The sequence below is a fragment of the Melopsittacus undulatus genome, chromosome 10 (genome assembly GCF_012275295.1).
Source record: "Melopsittacus undulatus isolate bMelUnd1 chromosome 10, bMelUnd1.mat.Z, whole genome shotgun sequence".
Taxonomy (NCBI): domain Eukaryota; kingdom Metazoa; phylum Chordata; class Aves; order Psittaciformes; family Psittaculidae; genus Melopsittacus; species Melopsittacus undulatus.
Window position 1 is genome coordinate 31,269,324 of NC_047536.1, and position 22,014 is coordinate 31,291,337.

A 22,014-nucleotide genomic window follows, 5' to 3' on the forward strand; every position below is an offset into this window, starting at 1 on the left:
AGTGCAATTCCTTAAAAGAATAATAAAATCATTGTTTATAAATCTGGTCTTAGTCCATAGGGGCTCAGATTAACATGTTAGAGAAAAAGAAATGCAACATTGTGTGAATTTCTGCTTAAACGTAAGCAAAAGATATTTCCCAAGTATAAAGTGCACCTTTTACAACAGATTCAAAACAACCCCAAACAACAGTAACAAAATTACATTGTGCTGAACAATACTTGATTTTATGCAGATAAGGGAGACAAATGCCTTTGTGATGTTTGTTCTTGAAGCATAACAAGTTCTTTAAAAGCCTTTACAGAGGTCCTGTCGCCTTCCAGCCTGCAGCTGTGAGATACTGTTGAGGAGGAGCAGCAGAGGTTGCATGGCACCCATCACCTTTAGACATGAGCTCAGGTACAGCAGAGCACAAACCAACGTCTGGTTATTGAAACAAAGGAAACCCGAGTTGAGCACATGAACGCTCATCCTCCCTCTGCCAAACGGCTGCCAGCTCCCGGGATAAAAAGGGCAAAGGCAATGCAATGATCTGAAGAGAGCTCTGAGGTTCTCTCAACAGGGACTTCCCTTTGTGTTAGTTTTCATAAACTAACCTGGCAGAGCAGAGTGCTGGTCACTGCCTTCCCCACACCCAAAAAGCCAAAGCTTGTTCCAGTTCCCAGGCGTTGCTGAACCTTTTGATTTGCAATGTCAGTGTTGAGGGTGGGCTTTTTTGAGCTTTTAGCTTTTTCTTTACTGAAAGCAGCCTTCCTCTTAGACCTGAGTAAAAGGTGCGAGGAAAAAGGTCTTATTCCTCGTTCACTTTTCCAATTGGATGGACACTTGGCAATACTTAAGTAGTCCTGCCAGTAAGGTCAAAATGGAAAAAACCCTTATAGTTCTACAAGGGAGAGAAAAATGACACAGGAACAACAGAGATCCAGGAGACAAAGGAAGGGACACAAGAATGGAAGAATACCTGAAGAGCCTGCTGAGCATAATGCAGAACTGGAGCAAGGACGAGCAGCCACCAGTGCAGCACCCCGCTGGGATGCACTAACTGCCCAGGACACGTGGCTGGCTGCCCTGATAAGCACCCAGGTAGCTCTGCTCTCCTCAGGCACTCAAACAATGGACGGTTTGAGCAGCTTCTGCAGTTCAGTGAGTAAAAATATAACATTCAATGTATCAAAAATACCTTATAAAATAACAAAAGGCTGCATGTCACTGCAATGCATTGTTACTTCAATAGGAACTGTGTCACACTTAGAGCAAGAGGCCTGCATCTTCACCAGCTTTGGGAATACCAGAAAAGTAATCTTTGGTTATTAAAAAGATTCTCCTCCCCCTTCCTTTTATGTTCTTCTTTTTGAAGAAATCGGTTTTACTGTTCTTGAAGATGCCATTGAAGGCTATGTCAACGTTCTGCCATGTCACTGGGTTTTCAGACCATATTTACTCCTCAGTTCTTGAGATACAGCACAAAAACACCCAAACAACCCCCCAGAAAACACCCCTGAGCTGGGAGCTTTTCTGCCTGTCCATGCAGTATCACAGTCATCTTAAGGAGCGATGTGGACTGGCAGGAACAGGAACATGCCGTCAACACTCCTCGTGCTAACAATGAATTGCAATGTTTAACATTACTCTTGCTTCACAGTGCCAATACATTCAAAAATAAATGAGGATTGAGTCTGCTGTAATAGGCAATTGGTTTTTTAAAAGCTCATCTGGAATATGCACTTTAAAGACCCACGTTAAAACACACTGTACAGTAAAATGCATTTCTGCATTGTGCAATGACTTCTTAAAGTCCATCCAACCAGCTTTGACAGGGGTTGCTGATCACGTTTACTCATCTTCTGAAGAAGCAGACTGAATAGTGCTAAAAGGACAAGGGTTACTTATCAAAAGGAAGCCTCTGTTCACAGCTGGGTTCTGGAATTGTTCTGTGTCCATCATCCCTTGCATTATTCCGGCTTTCTTTCATTTGGAATCAGATGAGGGGCAACCACATCACTATCCTGTTATTGAAAAGTCAGAAAACATTAATGATAGTACATCCACTTTTGCTTTCTATCCTAAAGCAGGGAAAAGGAAGCTCAGGATCAGACTTACTAATAAATGAATAAATAAAACCCCTGGTCCTAGAAGCACTGTACATCAACCAACACTGAAGGCTGCATCCTGAAGATGCAGTGGTACCACCACTCAGTGGTGGGGAATAACATTTGGTGGGGAGAAAACAACCAAACCCTATGAGAGAAGCCTTCACCACTGTCAGATCTCTTCTTCCTACCTCATTAGTAGCAAATCTAGGAGCACTGGCAAGCTGGTATTTTGGGCATTGGTACATGAATCAGAGACACTACTCTACATGCTTTCTCTAATTTGCCACAGTTCCTCATTTAAAAGTGCTGCAACCCATCAGTCCCAGGTGCATATACATATATATGTGTATGTGTGTATACATATATATATATATACACATATATAAAAGAAGTACTCAGGCAAACACAGACAAGAGAGCAACACATTCTCCAAGTTTAGAAATAAGCTGATGAGATGCGTGTTGTGATGTTCTGCAACATGCCAAGGCCTTCAGGATGGATATGCCTGAAGTACAAGAACATGCTTACAGGACACAGCTGTACTCTACAAGCCACAAGCAGAGAATGCCTGCTGCTCCATGCATTTGCAAAAAGCCCTTCTGAATTTAACTGCTCTCAAAAGACAGATGCCAAAAGGATGATGTAAGACAACTCACATGTGGAGTGGAGTGGCTCCAGGAGCATTTTCTACTGAAAGAAGCTTACTTGATGTAACTGTAACTGCTTCCCTACAGTAATGGATGTACTGGAACTATCAGTAAATGGTTAATTGTTTTTAGATGAAGGTGCCCACATTTCTGGGGATGTAATGGGGATCCTGTTTACAGCCACTACTGGTACAGGCTTCTCCACCATCTTTGGCAGGAGGAATGCAAAGCAAGATGTATGGACTCAGGATGTACGGACACCCTGAGGGTGTGCTTTAGGGTCTCCATTTCACCTGCCAGGGCAGCTCTGAGGCTGTTTCCAGCACAAAATGCAACAAACAAGATGAGCTGTAACAGACCCTCTTCCTCCCTCACAGCTGGAAACTTGTATGTTGGGAGTTGACAGAAAAGGGCAATGCAGAGAACAGATGAGGCCTTGCAGTCAACTCGGACTACAGCCTAGCTGCCCAGAGAGCAGAGGTTTGCAATCTTGTTCCCACAGGTATTTTCCACTCAGAGCAAAGAGACTGACCATGAATCTGCTGGAGGAGCAGTGAGTTAAATCAGTGCAAATCTATCACTATTTCAGTGAAACCAAAGCACATCCCTGACCCAAGCCACAATGAAGCCAGAAGTTAGGTTAGTGAGGAGTGGCTCTGCCACAAAGGCCAACAAACAAGCAGCTTTAAGAACAATAAAAATAATGAGTGAATTTGTTACCGGTGGTTTGGTGAAATTCTTCTCCATGCACCACTGAATAAAATACTGTTTTGCAGCTGAAACAATAACTGGATTCTGACTTTTGCAATAAACCCGGATAACCTGCTCAGCAAAGGTCCTGGGTAACAGCTTTGAAACCTTTGGAATAAAACAAGAAAAAAGCTTTAGCATTTCTTGGAATTTAGAGACCACCGAACTTCAATTTTTCCACCTGAAAACAAACTGAAAGCAGTAGAAGACATCCCACTGCAATCCACGAGCTTTATCCAAATCAATTCTGTTTGTCCAAGATTCCCAGTGTTTCCATGTTAAACACCATTCATATGCAAAGGCTGTCAGGATTCCAGATTATCTTAGCACAACACACACCAAGGATGTGATGGAAGCAAGTACAGCCCTTTGTGGCGGTTCTTGCAGGGATTGTGGGGAGGTTGTGGAATCCTCACAAGCTGCAAAGATGTCCTTTAGAAGCCAGTGGAGGCAAATTAAAAGACTACCTGCTCTTTACTGATCTTGACTGCCTTGGAAGGATCAGCCTTGCAATAGAAGAGAACGTTATCAATGGGATTCTGTTCTTTCATTCCATAATCCATATTGACAACCTTGCATGTAAAACAAAGAAATTGGCACTTGTTAATGTTTGTCTTTAGCTTTCTCACAATACCTACAAAAGGATAAACAATATACTGCTGTAAATGACTCTAATGAAATAGGACAATTACAATGCATTGAAACACAACTCCAGTTTTCACTATGGCACACAAGGCCTCTGTCACTGAGAGGTTTTGACTCTGAACCTACTCCAAGAGATACTTACATCAACTACAAAATCTTCAGCCTTCAGTTCCACATCTGGAGGATCCTTTTCTGGCTTGGATTTAGCAATGCTTTCTGCCAGGCTATTGTTCTGAACAATAAAGACAGTAATGCAGGTTACATTTATGCACTATCAGGGCTAGACCAAGGCCACAAAGAGCATGACAGAACGTGTCACTAAACTAAGGCTTTCATTTCTTCCTAGCCTGACAGACTCATCTTGCAGCAACCTGATTGCTTGAACCCTTGCATACCTGAGCCACAAATGTTCTACCAATGTGCAGAAACAAACCAAAAGCTGCAAGTGCAGCACAGAGCATCCAGGAGACAGGTCCAGAAGGGAAGGAATTTTTTATGTCCACTGCAAAGACATTATTTGTCCATTGCAAAGAAAGGGAGATTGCTCTGAAGAGCAGGGAATCACACACATTGTGTATGTGCGTGATCTGTTGTGTGTGATCTGTTGTGACTCAAGAAGCCAAGGTTTAGACTGAGAGCAAACCTAGAAGAATTGCCAGGAGGCAACTGGCAGGAGGCAGCTTGTTTGTAAGCTGTTCCATTTCTATTCTGAATCAGAGTGTGTCCTTTTCTTTGCTGCTGTTTGGTTGTCCTTTTCTGAAAGTTACCTCTTCCAGTTTGCATTAACTGGAAACCCGGCTCTGAATTTAAGAATTCTGTACCTGGGATGTTCCCCTGGAACTGGCCAAGCTTGAGGACCACAGAACCAGACAGTGCTGTGAGCAACTTTACCTAGTGGAAGATGTCCCTGCTCACTGCAGGGGTTTGGATCAGGTGGCCTTTGAGGGTCCACTGCAACCCAAACTGTTCTATGATTCTAAACATAATGGCATTACGGTCTCTTAAGAAGCAGAACAAACACTATGTCCTATTGGAGGAAGTTGAGCCTCCAATACTCCTGAAACAGGCAACTATCCTGAACAGGCTTCCTATCCTGATCTCCTCCTTCACAGAAGGGCAGAACCTTGATTATCAATGTAGAACCATTTCATGTTTCTCTTCCTTATTTCCTCCTACCTTTATTAATACAGAATCTCTTAACAGTACTGCTTAGTGGAAAGGACACAAGCAAACCTTTTCAAACAGAAGGAGGAGCAGAGCAGGAAGACATTGGGAGGTCATTCTCTAACCTTACTCTTTAAGAAAAGAAAGAAAACCCCAAACCAAACCCACACAGAGATAATAGAACAAAAGGTGGTCAGTGACATTACAGGGACAGAATCCGGACTCTTTCAGCAATGGACATTACCTGTACAACCTCACTCCTGGTTTCAGGCTGAGTCTCTCCTAAGAACTTGTATAGTTCACGTCGTTCTATTTTACGCAGGATTTCTTGTGCCTCCTTCAGCTCTGGAGAACTTGAGTGCAGAATTTCCAGGTAGATGTTATCTGCCAGAGTTGCATTGATTGTTAAGCATGACACAAGGCAAGGTCTCAGCAAAACATGTGTACAGGGACAAAGGTTAAAGCAACAAGAAACAATGCTGGTTCAGCAAAGACACTCGCTTTCAGCGAATGACTGAACACACGAATGACTGAGCACACAGAGCCTGACAACTGATAAGTCACCGTATCACCAGAGTCATAATAGCTGGCAATAAAACCAGCTCAGTTCTTACACCTGCAATGAGTTTTATCATGTAAGCTGCTTCCAGTTTTTATTTAGCTAGTCTTTAGCCACAACTTTAGCCAGTTCAGCAGAATATTCTGATCCCCAGCACTACCTGGCTTATGGACAGGGTGCTCTATCTTGTAAAAGTACTTCCATTAAATCTTCCAAATTTCTCAGACTTCAGCTGCTGGCATCAAAGTCCCTCTCCTGTCTCCACAAGACAGTGAAGTACTCAGTGTGCTTCCCACCATCAAGATGAGCAGCAAGACACAGGTTTCTTTTGATGTGGCTTCAGAGCAGAGAAGTTATTTTTGGTTGTCGTAAGAGATTGCTGCTGTCAGGATGCTGCTTGCCTCTCACAACCAACACAGCTGCACCCGTGTGTATTCACATTCCCCAGCCAAAAATACCCTAGGCAGCTTTGACACGTGCTGCAACATCCTGCCTAGGACCACAACTGGCTTAGGAAGCAACCAACACACTCCAGAAGCAAGTTATAAACCATGTACCCAACACCTTTAACTGAAGGTTGGTTCTATGGACAAGGTTGATCAAAGCCAAGTACTTCTCTATGAGGAATGACAGACTGTCAGAGGACAGAACACAACTCAAGCCAGTTTCTGTGACTAAGAATTAAGTTCTCTGTGTTTCCTCTTCACAGCACTGAGCCAGACCTTGAGGAATGGGAAAACATCCCAAGTCTCAGCTTGTGTTCACTTCTCTATAATCACACTGGAGTTCCTCTGCCTGTCTTCAAGCAGGCTGCTGCTCCACGTACTTACCCTACAAGAGCCATTCTCAAGCCAAGCTCTTTCTTACCTGAGCAACCGGAGCAATGAACTAAGATGTTCATATATTGTTTTCTCCTGTTACATTTCCATCCAGGTTAGCCATGTCTCAAGCAAATCAAATCAGACCCCATCAGAGCCCTTTGAAACGTGGGGTTAGTTTCAACTAACTACATGTAGTTATCACTGATGTACATCCCACATGTGACAAGTACTCAGAACACAAGCAGGACTCCTCCTGAGACCACTGCCTGCAATACTCTGAATGTGTGCAGAACACAGGAAATCGGTGCTTTTCTCTATCTCAACATAAAAGTAATTTAAACTAGAAGGTCTTGCTCTCCCAGCAAGATGTGAATGCTCAGGGACTGGATGGTCCAGATCTGCCCCACCATCTGTGCACAAAAGCAGTGTTTGAGAATCCTAGTTGTGGGCAATGACCCACTGTGCCAACAGCTGTCAAAAGAGCATTTTAATGGGTACTCATGTTGTTTTACTCAAATACAAAAGAATTCTGTGAGCTCATACCAGTTAACTTGGTGTAGGCCTCCATGTCCTCCATTGCTGTAGAAATCTGGTACTGCTTTCCTCCAGAGCCTTCTATTTTATAAAACTTGTCTGCTTTTTGAAGGGCTTCTGTAATCCTGGTTTGAGACAGAATTAAGACTTAAGGATAGCATCAGTTTGAAACACCTTAGTGCTCAAGAGTCAACAGAGAAATGCATTAGTTCGTTATAAATACGACAGATGAAACTGCATCCCAAGCACATGGCAGTCCCTGATGCACTGCAATGTGTCCTGTCTCCATGCTGTCAATGCACATTTCAAGAGAGTATTTCCAGTTACTGAAAACAGGTCCAGTTCAGACCCTCATCTTCTGTCAATGAATGAGTGCTTTGTTCTGCTTCAGACTGTGTTTAACATTGCTTAGATGATTACAGAACCTTGCAAGACAGTGACATGGTCCCCCAGCTGCAATGAGGCTGCCTCACAGATGACCATAGTCTTTTACAGACTCCAGGAATTAAGAGAGAATACAAAGCATTGTAAGGTAAAGCATCATGAACACATGGTATTTTGCAGGTAGGAAACACTGCTGTTTCAAAGATCAAGTTTTTCCACAGTTCCCTGTACTCCATTGTCATTTCCAGCTCCTACGCTCATTTGGACAGACTGCTGTAACTATGGTAACTCTGGTTTTACTCCTGACACGTTGGTACTGTCAAACCTTGGCATTTTTAGTCTTTTAGAGGATGTCTAAACCAGGAGCTGAAGTTTATGAAATGAAAGTAGTCATGAATCACTCTTGTACTGTGTAATCCTCTGTGTTCTTTTGTTCCAAGCTCAGCAGAGGGTAACTAGACAGCCAAGATCCCAATGAAAATGTATTTGGTGATGCTGAGTTTTCTGCTTTCAAGAAGAGTAAAAAACTTCTGTAGACATCAGTAAGAGAGGTACAAATGCAGGTAGCCAGAACAATTCCTGCTGTGGCAGAACACAGACACAACGTCAGGCCTCAGCTGAGCTGTGTTAAGCTTGCTCCTTACTTTATTAGTAAGCAGCCAGTTCGAGCTAAGCACACTCTAACCTGAAGCTAAAGATTTGTCCTTCAGCTGTCTGCAGTTAGAACAGCATAATCACACCTGACATATTTTCTATGTCACACTTTATTGATGTTCTGACTATTCCAAACAGATACACAGTTACAAGAATCTAAAGATAAATGGAATGCAAGAAAAGGGAAGTATAATACTTGCATTATTTCAATGATGTTGCCAACCTTATGCTGGTACGCTCGCCGGTGCAGGCAATTCCGTGTGTGGAACATATCATACAAATTTCCAACTTCCTGAATAAAAAAAAACCTTTTACTTTTGACATCATCTTAACTGGAAAACTACAACAATCAAGGAATCAAATGAGCTGTCTCCTTCCATTTGCAGCATAGAGCACAGTGGTTATCTTTCACAACGCCTGACAGTGAGCCAGGCAGCTCAGAGAAGAGGGTCTCCCCCTCTTGCAGCCCCAAAGACACATTCCCCTTACTCAGAAGACCCGGAGCAGGATCATGCCCAGCTGATGCTTTTCCAAAGTCTCCCCTGGAAGGATATACCACAAACCCTTTCAAACAGAGGCTTGCTCTGTCCCTCCCTTCCTTAAACCAGTTATTTCCTTAAACCAGTTGCTTCCTTAAACCAGTTGTTTCCTTAAACCAGTTGTGAGAACAACTACATCTTACCCTCCTGGGCTAAAAAAGCATCCAGCAGACAACCCCTGCACCCTTGCAATGCAGTGTGCAGCCATAGCAAGCTGCCCAGCCAGGCCCTGCATTGCCCCATATGTTCTAGTGTCCTGCTCTGCCTCACACACATTTTGCTGCTGAGCATCCCCGCTGTTCACACTCACCTTGTCACGGGTACAGATGTGCCTCTGGTTTTTTACTTCACAGACCCGAATGAATTTAAGTAACCGCTTATAATCAAAATTATTCTGGATTCCTAGGTGATGGCAATCCCTAGAAATATCCCACAGAGAGAGTTTAACAAGGAGATCACATTTGTACACACAGGAGCATGATTTCAGTGGGAATTCACAACAAACACTGAAGGATTTGTACCTGGCAAAATAATCCCATTTGTCAACGTCAATGCCATTTTTCTTGTTAGCTACTACCTCGTACAGGAAACTTTTCTCCTTTGGTCGACCACGGTAGGGCCACTGACAGAGGAGCCAAGAGGGAAAAAGAACAATCAGAAACAATAAGAAATTAAAGTGTGCAAACAATGTCAGAGTTATTTTTAAAGACCAGGGGAACACATTTTGATTTTGCCTGTGATAAACATCCAACACTGAGGCAGCAAAGATAATGAAAGTCCACATTTAAACAACAGGTTCAAACTGAAACAGGGGAAGTTTAGAATGGATCTAAGGAAGAAGTTCTTTACTGTTAGGGTGCTGAGGCACTGGAATGGGTTGCCCAGGGAGGTTGTGAATGCTCCATCGCTGGCAGTGTTCAAGGCCAGGTTGGACAGAGCCTTGGGTGATATGGTTTAGTGTGAGGTGTCCCTGCCCTTGGCAGGGGGGTTGGAACTGGATGATCTTAAGGTCCTTTCCAACCCTAACTATTCTATGATTCTATGAAAAGTGCTCTCAGAAGCTGTCTGGTATTAGAAATCCACAACAAGGGCTTAAGCATCTGACATCCCAGAATACCAGGAAGAATAAAACCCATGTACACAAGTACTTCATTTCCCATTCCACTAAAGTAACAAAGAGGGGAAAAGGTTGGAATCATTTAATCCCCAGGGAACTAGGTAAACCCATAAACATGTCACTGTCTTGCAGTCTTCTGCAATCAATTACACAACTTTATAGACCAGTTTTAAAACAACTACTGGGATGTTTTAAACATAAATTGTTGAAACAGTCAGCTACTTAAACTCCAGCCCACCAGGGATAACTCTACCATGAGGCAAACAGGAAATCAATGCCAAAATAACAAGATACGAGTTGCGCAGAAACATTACTTCCTTGAAAACGTCATGATTCTCTTGTATAGAACCAGACAAATGGCTTTCATGTTACCTGTGTTACAGAAGCATTCAAATTGATATGAGTAAGAATGGAAACGTGCAAGCAGTGGGAAGAGAGCACATCATAGCTAAAACCATCCTGTACTGATCACAAAGAGCTCTGCTACTGGGACAATGTTCAGGACACCACTTCTGCTCAACACATAGGAATGGCTGCCAGTGCAAGACCCTGCAGCCCAACAGCACGAGGGTGGCAAGAAGGTTGTCATGTATCTTATCTGGCACTCCTTTTGCTTTTGTCCTCCTGGAAAACAGGCACAGAATCCAACCAAGGAAAAGCAGCCATGGGGTAAGAACCAGGCACAAGATCAATGGAAATGGCAGGCAGCAAGATGTGTGTGCAAATGAGCAGGAGTGGGTAAACATCAGCTTGCAACCTTTGTAAATGAATATCCTCTTCCTGTAAGATCTCAGAATGAATTCTATTATGCCAAGTGCCCCATGTTTGTCATCCAGTTGCTGGAGTACACACGGTCGAACTGCACACTGCTGCAGCAGAAAATGACGGGTAAGTGCTAACATTTGTGGGTTATTCATCTGGGACAATACACAGATTCTGATTAGGACCAGATTGTCAAGACAGATCTCCCACTGATGGGTTCTTAATTCTGGTAGCAACTGAATGGGTGCCCCTGAGGAGATGACAAGAGCTGTAAAGTGAGGAGAAAGGACTTAATCCTTGCAACTCTATGAATGAATTAATAATCACGATCTGTTCTTCCTTGCCTCTTGAGCCAACGCACTTCTCAAGTCTTAACCCCGCCTCTGTGTTTGTTACTGCAATAAATCCAAGCATTTTGCTACTGCCATCAAAGCTGCTGTGGCTCTGGCACTTGGGCCATGCTTTGGATTGTTCATTGCCTCATCTCTTGCCAGTTCTCAGTTTTGTTATCTATTATCAACTTGTCCCCCTAAACTACCTCCATGTTTTCTTCATATGGCCCCCTGAAAACATGACCTCCCATCACCACCTTCAGGTTCCAGTAAACAGGCTGTTATCCTGACCTGGTCATTTCAGGTTTTGGTTAAAAATGCAGTTCTACCAATCTAGATACAATGTATTAGGTCCCCTAAACTCAAGTAATATTCTTAAGCTGTCCTCTAATCTGAAGATTTGGAGGTAAGAGCTTCTCAAGAAGACCTAGGCCAAGTAACACAGTGAGGCTCCCACCTCCTGCCAACATGATAAGAAATAATCATTACACTTCTCCAGCATCTCTAGTGCCAGGATACTCATGGGGGTAAATACAGAAGCAGAAATTATCTACTCTTTCAGTAAAATTAAAGACATTTATTGGGATAACCACAGGACCAGTACACTGACTCACCGATATCTCACATGCAGCTTCATCTGTAGGTCCTCCTATTTGTTCCTTAATGAAAGCCATATCTTCTTCCAGGACAAGACCATAGGACTTCATGACTTCTTCTAGTTCATTGGAAGCAATCAGGTGCTCAAACATTTTAACAGAAGCAGTTTCGTGCTGTGGGAAAAAAAACCAAACCAACACCTAAAAGTTGCAGCACAAAGCTTAAGCGTCTTTCCTGCAGTGTCCCAGCCTTCTCCTAAGCAGTGCCTGGCAGGGCAACTGGGCATGGTGGGGTCCAAGTGCAGCACCTGGGTTATTTTGTGTTCATTTGCTATCAGAACAAAGAGGACACACTGTTCAGCAGAGAGCTGTTACTTCGGTGTTCTAACAAACAGCAGTAAGACAGTTACAATGCTGAAAGACAAAATAACCAATTCTACTGTGCAGAAGATTAACAAGTTTACTCAGCTGGTTCTGCTTAGGAATTGCAAGCAGCGCAGGCCTGAAAAGCCTGTGTTACATTCCATTCACAGCAAAGAACCCTTGAAACTCTTCAAAGTTTCTGAAAGGTTGAATTCTAAACACTGTATTAAATATTGTAGAACTAAAAACTGGAAACAAGCTCCCTGTTGGTATTTTGCGTGTGTAAAGTAAATACAGGGTAAAGCTCACAACACGCATTTGAAGGCCCAGTGCTGGCTTGAAATGATCAGTGCAGCCCTAAAGCACGCTGCTGCCTCATCAGAGCCACCCTGTAGGCACTGACAAGACCGGGATTTCATTTCTCCTCCATGTCTCCCAGCGTGACATCTGCAGGAAGAGGACGTGTACACAAGGAGGTCTCATGAAAGCACACAGGAGCTCAAGAGCATCTGTACTTTCAGGGCAGGGACGCTGGTGACAAGCACCTGTCCTCACTTCCTTTGCCCCACACCTCTTTCTGCGTTGCTAGTAAGGCTGCATCTGCTCACGGGCATGCTGGAGGGGGCTGATGTTCCCCAAAGAAACAGGGAACAAGGGAATCACCACATTATGAGAAGGCAACATTCTGGGTTTTAATTATGCCATCAAAATGATGCAGTAAGAAAAGCCTGGATGACACCTATAGTCTCACAAGCACTGGCAGTTTTTAAAGATTAATTATTCTCCCTTTAAAAAGAAATCAGTTTTCTACTTTTACTTTAATAATGAAAAGCCCACCTTCCACTTCCAATCTGGACGAGTGAGTGGAATAAATCTTCCATCAAACATGTGTGAAAATGGTCCATGACCTTAAAAGTAAAGATGACACAGGTTTAACCTGAGGCATGGTTGTCAGTAAAAATATTTTGAGCAAGCCAAGGATCGGGACTCTCATATTTGACTTGATCTGGACATACAGAATCACAGACTGGTCATCCAGTTCCAACCCCTGCCACAGGCAGGGACCCCTTCCACTGGAGCAGCTTGCTCCAAGCCCCATCCAACCTGGCCTTGAACGCTGCCAGGGATGGGGCAGCCACAGTTTCTCTAGGCACCCTGTGCCAGCTCCTCAGCACCCTCACAGGGAAGTATTTCTTCCCTGTATCTAATCTAAATCTCCCCTCTGTCAGTTTAAAGCCATTCCCTCCTTGTGCTAGCACTACAGGCCCTTGTACAAAGCCCCTCTCCAGCTTTTTTGTCTGCCCTCCTTTAGGCACTGGAAGCTGCTCTAAGGTCTCCACGGAGCCTTCTCTTCTCCACACTGATCAACCCTCTCTCAGCCTATCTCCATAGATGTTCCAGGAACAGATAAATCCTCTCCTGCATTATGTCCATGCACTGAGGAGCCCAAAAGAGTTGTCTCATTCTGATCTCAAAGACAGCTTTTGATCCCGGTTAGCTTTCAGAGAGCAACAATCCATCTCAAATGTAACTTACCCAAATCATGACAAAGCCCAGCAATTTCTACACAGAGGATGTCTCGCTGGGTTATACCCAGTTCTGGTTGTCTCTCCTTCAGTGCACGAACCAGGCATCCTGCTAAATAGCCCACCCTGTTGCAGAAGAAGAAAGAAAAGTCCTTTAAGTCACAGCTCTTGCCTAACAGGTAGCATACAACAAAAACTCTAACCTGCAAGAAAGACACAAAGTATTTCCTGTAGTAGGATTTTCGTCATCAGTAATACATTTGAAAGCAAGAAAGCATGAGATACCATGCCCCAAACCTGCCAACAACCGTAACTGTGTAAGCATTATCAACAGCATGCATCTTGAAGCACTACAGCTTACACATCATCCCTCGACTTCTAGTCAGGGCAACTACAGAGGTTCACAACAGTCACCAAAGCATTTTGCTCTTCTTTCAGATTGCTGTTTTAACAGTAGCTTATGACAACTCTTTCTCTACCTGTCATTCATTTTAAATTTGGTGTTTAATTACACAGAATAGGACACACTGTTCTCATGAGAGGAACTCCTATAACCCATTCACAAGCTCTACCCAGCTTCCTTTTCTACCTGCCCCAATCTTGCAGAACACCTTAAAGCAAGGCAAGGTTTCAGGTGACAGGGCAGTATCATTGATTAGACCAACTTCCATTGTTTGGTGGTTTTTTCACTAGACCAACAGGCACACAGAGCTTGAGAACTGTCCCATGTTTAATTCCATGAATTGAACAGTTTAAAAGGAAAGGTTGTTGATACCACTGGAGTTTGCACATTCCTCTTGTGAAATCTTTGTTTACATCCCTCACATTTATTTTCTTTTCAGGTTTACCAGATGCAATCAATTCCTGCCTCACTGATCCTGCCCTCTCACAACAGACATTTGCATCTTCTAGTGTCACGAAGCAGGAGTATACTCCAGACTTACTCCACAGTATTTCAGCACTAACATAAGCAAATTTAGGCTGGCCAGAGTTCAAATTTAGGCTGACTAGTTCAATTTTATTGTACCTTGGGTTACACCTTTAAAACAAGCTTAAAGTTGTCATTTATAAGCTTCTCTGTGGAGTGTGAATGACCTAGAGCAATCTGGGAATCCTTGGGCCCATCATCTGCTTCTGTTTACCTTAGAGCTAAGAGCCTGACAACCTGCCACTGCTGATAAAATGGGGTTTAGCTGTGTTGAACAGCATAAGGGGAATACAACTGTCTGGCAAGCCATTTATAACAGCCCCAGTACCTTTCCAGGTCTGTGCTTTAAAACTCAGGTTCTGACCAAGGAGAACATAAAGCACTCACAGTTAATGGTGGGAAAGGAAATCTAACACTGATCTATCTTGTGGGTTTCTTTGTCTGTTTGTGGTAAAAGAAGTTCAAGAGAACAGCCCATAATCATACAGCACATCCAGCAACATTAGTGAGGCCATAACTGCCACCATAGCAGCATTCACCAGTGCTCAAAGACAGCATCCCCCTCCCTTGGCTGGCACTCCACAATGGAACCAGGTTAACAGACTCCTCAGGGGAATGCAAATGCAAGACATCAGCACCTTACCCTATAGAATGTTCAAAGCGGTTGTGAGAGGCTCCTGGAAAAACAAAGTAAGTGCCACCAAGCTGCTTAATGTATCTGAGGCGCTGAAACTGTGGTGTGTCGATGATGCGGACAAGAAGGGGATGTATTTCAATGTGCCCATGAATTGGATCATTAAAAACCTACAGAAGCCAAACAAAAGTGTCATTAACATTTAAAATTTGACTTTGAAAAGAATTAGGCACCAAGGTAAAAGATAACTACAATGGTCAGACTCGGTGTTTTGCTTTCTCCACTAAAGACTTGAGAGAACAACTGTCTTTACTGATCTGCTACTCCAGTTAAAGCAGGACAATACAAGGCTGTGACAGCCAGTAAGGTGTCTGGTTTGACACTGTGCTCTTTAAAATCAAGTGAAATTTTCCAGTGTGGAAATTATGATTCTTGCTTTTGTTTCATAAACCAACATGCAAACCCCAAGAGAACTGCAGTACAAAAGGCATACTCCTTGCTCACCCCTAAGCACAGGTTTTAAAGAGACATCTGAGTACCTACAGTGATTTACGAAAGAAGATAAACACCTTGCCTCAAAAGCAGATAAAACCATTTCATCATACTGAGGCAAATCAGGTGTTCCTGTGCTCTCCCTGCTCTCGGTCACTGAGCTGACAAGGCTCTAGCAGATGCAGACTACATTGCAGCCCTGACCTGAGTTAAACCAACACTGTGAGAGACTGCTGGAAGCCAGGAGTCTGTTAACCCAAGCCTGGGGCTAAGCTAATAGAAAAACACAAGGAGAGGCTCTACACAAAGAGATGTGAAAGGGGAGCTCCTCAACACACTTCAAACAGCTCCTCTGCTAACTCTCTCTCACAACCACCAGGTGCCCACATAAAGCTCTTTGCTGACGATTTTAACAGTACTTCTGGTTAATGTGGTTTCTATAAGCCTGCTCACTACCAAGGGAAAGGCACAACCACAGCTCCAGCCAAAACCAAGCCAAAAGGAGGAAGGCAGATAAACAAGCAGAGGGACAATGCTGTGAAGCCCTACAAGACGTGTTTCCCAACACAAAGTTACAAGGCACTTGGGCTACCTTCATTGTATCCATGTGTTGCTGTTGCAGTTTGTCCAGGCAGGCCAAAACTTTCAGTCTCTCAGCTGGAAGACTAGAAAGGGAAAAAAAGGTCCTTGAGAGCAAAGTTTCCAATGCATTTCCTTTTACATTTGCAGTACATATGGAATTACTTGTGTGAGTTCATCTTAACTCTGATATTCGTTGCCTCGTGTAGGGAAATAAGTATTTCTGCAGCTTTTACAGAAAAACATTTGATATATTTATCCTTCCAAAGTCAAGTACAGAGGGAAGAGAACAAATAGCTATAGAAATTGTCTGTAAAGCAAAGCAGTGTAAGAGCTTCTCCCACTTACACAGAATCAAGAAACAGAACCACCAGCAAGTACACATCTTTTACATCAATTACTTTAAGGAAAAGTCACATTTGGGGATAAATCCTTTCAATTCATGGGAATGACAATGTGCAGTGCCTGAATAACTGACAGGTTGGAAAAAAATCCTTAAACTAAAACATCAAAGTCCCAATAAACCATTTTAATCAAAATTTCGTTTAGTTTGTCAACTCTGTGTTAAAAATCTCATACAGATACCTTGCTGTCATTGTTAGTAAATTATTAAGGGTCCCCTTCACAACACACACATAAATGTCCAGCACAGGTACTCTCTTGTAGCCATGGCAGTCTAAGAGCACAGGCAGGACATGTTTGGAGGGAGACATAATACACCCTATTGCACCCACTTCTATTAGCTCTGCAAGCACAGCCTTGAAACCAAGCAAAAGGTTTTCAGCTCAATTTGATAGCAAGCACCTTATCACAAGGGAGTATGATTTGTACCTTTTACACTCCTCAGCAGTTAACCATCCCAAAACCAGTTTTGCACCAGCTTTTCAATTTAAACTTTAACAGAAGCAATATAACCTCAACAAATACTGCTCAATGCAGTACCACATTTTCACCTGAATCATTTAATAACTCACAACCCATCAACTACTGAACACATGTGGTGTCTGAGCTGCTGCTGAGCGCTTCTTGTCTTAAGGGCTCAGTATCCCTCCACCAGCAGGGAGCTCTTGGGCTGCAGCCTCTCTACTCACAGACTGTGTCAAGCCTTCAGCTGCTGCCACTCCTGATGACGATGAAACGCACCAGTGGTGATGCTCGGAGCAGTGTGCTACTTCACACCCTGAGCAGCTCAGTCTGCAGGAGCAGTCACAAGCCCCCAGATGCATTCCTGACAAGGCCCACTATTTACAGAGCAGTGGGAAGTAGCTGAGGGCACAAGAGGAAAGCAACCTGTATCTGTCCACTCTTCTTGCTCTCTCCTAAGAAGATGAACTTTGGCATTTGAACCTTGGAAAAGGCAAGGAACCCTTCTGTGGCCAGAAAACCAGAAGCTTGTACACACCTATGCTTACACTCCCAGGAAAAGCAACTGCAGCTGCTCTTTGAGATCCATGCTGAAAATGGGACCAAGAATACTCGTAAGAAGAGAGCAGCCTTCCTGATCACAGGTATGGCTATCTTGGGCAGGACTAGTGCTTAGGCTGGTAACCAAGCACCTCCATCACAACCCTCAAAAACAGTTCATGGACAACAAAGTCAGAAGCAATCTGCTTCCAGCCATCCACATTCATCTTCCATGGAGGAGTTCTCTCTCAAGACACCTGGTGAACATGCAGAACCACACCTGGACCAGAGCACCTTTGCGCCAGCAGACTTGAAAAATTAACACTCAACCTTGATGTGCAGAGATGACCCCCACATTCTTAATTACAACTGAGGTCCCCATTGGATACAACCAAAGAGAGAGAAATAAACCCAAAAAAACGTAAGTGATGCTCCAAACATTTGCTCACCACTGATGCCCAGATCATCCCTGAGCCGTGATCAGACCCTTTCAGCCAACTCCCCACAGCTTCTATACTAACCATGATGTTCTATGGAACAGAATATCCCTTTGGGTAGTTTGGGTCAGGTGTCTGTTCTGTCTCTGCTCACTCCCGGTTTCTTGTGCCCTTCCTCACTGGCAAAACATAACACACTGAGAAGTCCCTGATCGGGGTAAGTGCTACTAAGCAACAACTAAAACATCGTTGTGTTATCAACATCATTGTCACACTAAATCCAAAACACAGCACTGCACCAACTACTAAGAAGAAATTAACTCTACCCCAGCCAAAACCAGGACAGGAGATTAAACATCAACACACATGCTTTTGAACAGGCTGTATTGCTGCAGGAGGTACAGCAGCACCATCCTATAGTCACACAACAGACCTCAGGGAACAACTGCCCCAATATAATCCCGGTCACACAGAGTACACAAGGTAGGGCTTTGAGACATTTTTGGGAAGGTGAGGTGGTACAAAGCTCACCTAGCATTAAAAGAGGGACAGAGCTGCTGACTACAGAGCACAGCTTGTTGGCTTAAAGCACTTGATTATACTGTTAAATCCCACAAAATTTCAAGAGGAGAACATTAATTGGAAAATAGGCAGGTACATAAGAGGAAGGCATGTGGGTGCCTACAATCATGAGAAATTACCAATGACTGCAAGTAGAACAGCAGAAAAAGGACAGTTATGTATTACTGACTGTAGCTTATTATGCAAATACCTGTGCAAACACTGTCCACAAAGAGCACAGCTTGATCATAGAATCACAGAATAGTTAGGGTGAGAAAGGACCTTAAAACCATCCAGTTCCATCCCCCCTGCCATAGGCAGGGACACCTCACACTAAACCATGCTGCTTTGCCCCAGGAACTCACCTCCAGCAGGGCTGAATGAAGCGGTGCTAGCGCAGCTCTCGGCAGGGTACAACACATCTGCTGGAGTCACGCCTGGGACAGGCCGGTGCTGTGCATGGGTCAGAGCAGCAAAGGGTATAAATAGGTGCAGACAGGGAAGACCCTGCCTGACACACCACGTCAGTGACTTATGTGTCCTAGCATCCTGCCCTGTCTCCAGGCACACCACCCCTGTGGCAGCTCTGGATGACAAAGAATGTTATCGGTCCAGTCAGGGTGTGATAGGAATCACCTGAACGCCAAGAGCTCTCTGTCCTTCTCCAGACAGAAAGCAACAGCAGGGGATTTTTTTTACCTGCTATGTGGCAAGACTGTTTCAACTGGGACATTATGCACAAATCCTGTGTCAGCACCATGGTTTCCAGGGCTCTGCATGCAGAACTGTTGTAACAACCAAAGAAACAATACTGCTGGCTGTCTTTCAAAGGGTGAGGACAGATACTTCCCCATCCACTCCTCTCTGCTTTGCCCACACCCTCCCTCACACCACATGTGACAAAGGCAGGAAAATCCCTTTTCTGCACCCGTTAGGAACTTAACTGTTCCAGAGATCAGCAAGACAGCCCCACTCATCAGCTGTATTTAGTGTGCAGCGTGCTGTGCTTCACACAAAACATCTGCTTCCAGGAACATGAGAACGGGTGGGAAACCCACAGCACTGCCTCCAGGCCCCTGCCATTCTGAGCTCTCCCCACTGCAAATTCAGGAATGTCAGGGAACCAAATATCAGCATTCATTACCAGCCTGTCACAGAGAAATGATGAAAGTTACTGGAGGACACAGCGTGTGGTGGGAAAATGCATGCAAAGGGCTCATTCCTCAGTACAGAGTTGAGATGATTTAAAAAAGCAGAAGGCTCCAGCAACTTCTCATCCAACTCACAGTGTTTTTAACATAACAGAAACAAGATGTCAGATCTCACCAAAGGAAACACCTTAGAAAAGGAGCCCCACAAGCATGCCATTCCATACCCCCAGCACCACCTATATCAACTAAGTGCTCTTCTCAGCTGTTCAACTCCATGGCCTGTATCACAGGCATTTCCTTACTGCTCCATCCCACCTGCCCACATCAGCCAGTGTGTCTGAGCCTTCAAATGGGCATATGATGCTCAGACAAACAGCAAGGTACTGAAAGGACCCCTCCTCCAGGAGGGATGGGGAAGAGAATCGAAAGGATATTAAACCCATGGGTTGAGATAAGAACAGCCAAATAACTAAAGTACTGTATATACTGCTACTAATAATAGTAACAATAAGGGAAGTAACAAGGACAGAGAACGCAAAACTAAAAGGGGAAAGATAAAAAGTAATAAACACTAATGACACACAGTACAATTGCTCACCATCTGCTGCTGACTGATACCCAGCCCAACCCAGGCAGTGATCAGTCCCTTCTGGGTAACATCCCCCACTATAGAAACTGTAATGTACTCTGGTACGGAATACCCCTTTGGCTAGTTTCGGTCAGCTGTCCTGTCTCTGCTTCCTCCAGGCTTCTTGTGCCCCTCCTCACTGGCACAGCACAAGACTGAAAAGTCCTCGATGAGGGCAAGTGCTCCTGAGCAACAACTAAAACACTGATGTGTTATTAACACCACTCTCACACTAAATCCAAAAGGCAGCACTGCGCCAGATACTAGGAAGAAAAGGTAACTGTTGCAGCTGAAGCCAGGACAACCCCCAGAAAGGTTACAAGGGTTTTGGGACCAACCAATTCCATCACTCCTGGGCGTGACCCTCCAAGTGCTTTAGAACTCCACCACGGACCCGCATCCTGTCAGGGCACACATCCCAATCTCTTTTCCTGTGACAGTTCACCCTATTGCAGCAGGCGCAACAAAGAGTAAAGTCCCAGCAACTGCTGCAAGATTAAGATCCCAAGGCTCAGGACTTAGCTCAGGGCTGTGGTGAACCCCAGTCTGTACGGAGCGGCCCTGCTCTTTAAAAACCATTACTGCTGGCGGTAATGGAGCAGCATTAACTTGAGCCAAAAAGACAGCTCCCATCAAACCCCCTGGGGTTTATAACGGCCCTATGACAACTTGAAAGGTTACTGCGTTGGTGGCAGTTTCGTGAAAGCTTTTCAGATGGATGGGTTTAGTTACTGGGCACAGGCTTCCACGTTTGTACGGCACTGGCTGTGCTGGGGTCAGCGGGGGGGCCGGCAAACCGGTGCGCAGGACCCCAGATCCGCCGCAGCGAGCTCGCTCCATCACAAACACCTGCTCCGGCCGCCCTCACGGCCGAGCTCTCGGGCATGCGGCTCGGGAGCGGCTCCGGACCCGGGACCCCCCTGCAGGGCCTCAGCGCCTCAGCCCCTCGAGAGCGGAGCCCGGACAGCACCGGGGAGCCCAAGGGGCAGCGCGGGGGCCGCCTCAAGCGCTGCCGCCCTTCAGTCCCCTCCCTCCCTTCAGCCCGAGGCCTCGGCGCGGCGCTCACCAGACACGCGTGGCCTCGACGGCTCCGGCGGGCAGGTCCAGCAGCATGCTGGCGGTGACCCCGTGCTCTGCGGGGGTAAACACAGCGTCAGCGGCGGGGCGGCCCGAGGAGGCCCCGCCGCCAGGCCCCGCCGTTACCTCGGAAGCGGCGCAGGAGGCCGGGCTCGCCCAGCCCGCACTGCTCCAGGTGCCGGCACAGCCGCTCCGTGTCCCAGAGCCGAGGCTCGCTCCCGTCACCCTGCGCCTCGGGGCCGCGCCGCGCGCGCTTGGCAGGAGCCGCGCCCCAGCCGCCCCCCGCCGGGCTCCCCATCCCCGCGCACGCGCAGCGAGGCAGGGGGACCTGGCGCCGCGGTGACGTCACGGCCAGCGCTGCACACCCCCCCCCCCCCCCCCCAAGGGCGGAAGCTCCGCACAGGGCCGGGCCCCCCCAGACCAGGGCCTGCCGCTGTAACGGGCACAGACACGGCCCGAGGCAGCGGCAATGCCGGCGGCCGCCTCCGCACCGGGCCCGGCCCCTCCCCGGGGCCCTGCCGCACACGTGGCTACCGGCGCTGACTGAGCTCACAGCCACCCGCTCCTGCGGAGGCCACCGCGCTCGCAGCCCGGGCAAGAGGAGGCGTTCCGCAGCCAGCCGCGGGGCAGGCCCGTG

The 22,014-nt window shown here is 45.6% G+C and overlaps 1 protein-coding gene across 2 annotated transcripts; it reads right to left on the reverse strand.

Annotated features, from left to right (window-relative positions):
* Window positions 1-11: 11 nt before the first annotated feature.
* SAMHD1 (SAM and HD domain containing deoxynucleoside triphosphate triphosphohydrolase 1) lies at window positions 12-21,675 on the reverse strand. Of its 2 annotated transcripts, XM_034067120.1 has the most exons (17): window positions 21,504-21,559; window positions 21,367-21,433; window positions 18,887-18,974; window positions 16,133-16,205; window positions 15,058-15,218; window positions 13,497-13,612; window positions 12,798-12,868; window positions 11,616-11,771; window positions 9,312-9,412; window positions 9,101-9,209; window positions 8,452-8,543; window positions 7,223-7,338; window positions 5,544-5,683; window positions 4,278-4,367; window positions 3,958-4,062; window positions 3,461-3,598; window positions 12-2,006 (listed from the first exon to the last, which is right to left on the reverse strand). In XM_034067120.1, exons 4-17 carry the CDS (start codon window positions 16,145-16,147, stop codon window positions 1,953-1,955), a joined length of 1,464 nt encoding a protein of 487 aa, XP_033923011.1. In that variant the 5' UTR covers window positions 16,148-16,205; window positions 18,887-18,974; window positions 21,367-21,433; window positions 21,504-21,559; the 3' UTR covers window positions 12-1,952. The 2 variants fall into 2 exon arrangements, with proteins under 2 accessions (XP_033923011.1, XP_030902865.2); XM_031047005.2 differs by lacking the exon at window positions 18,887-18,974 and having other exon boundaries at window positions 21,504-21,675.
* Between the last annotated feature and the right edge of the window lie 339 nt (window positions 21,676-22,014).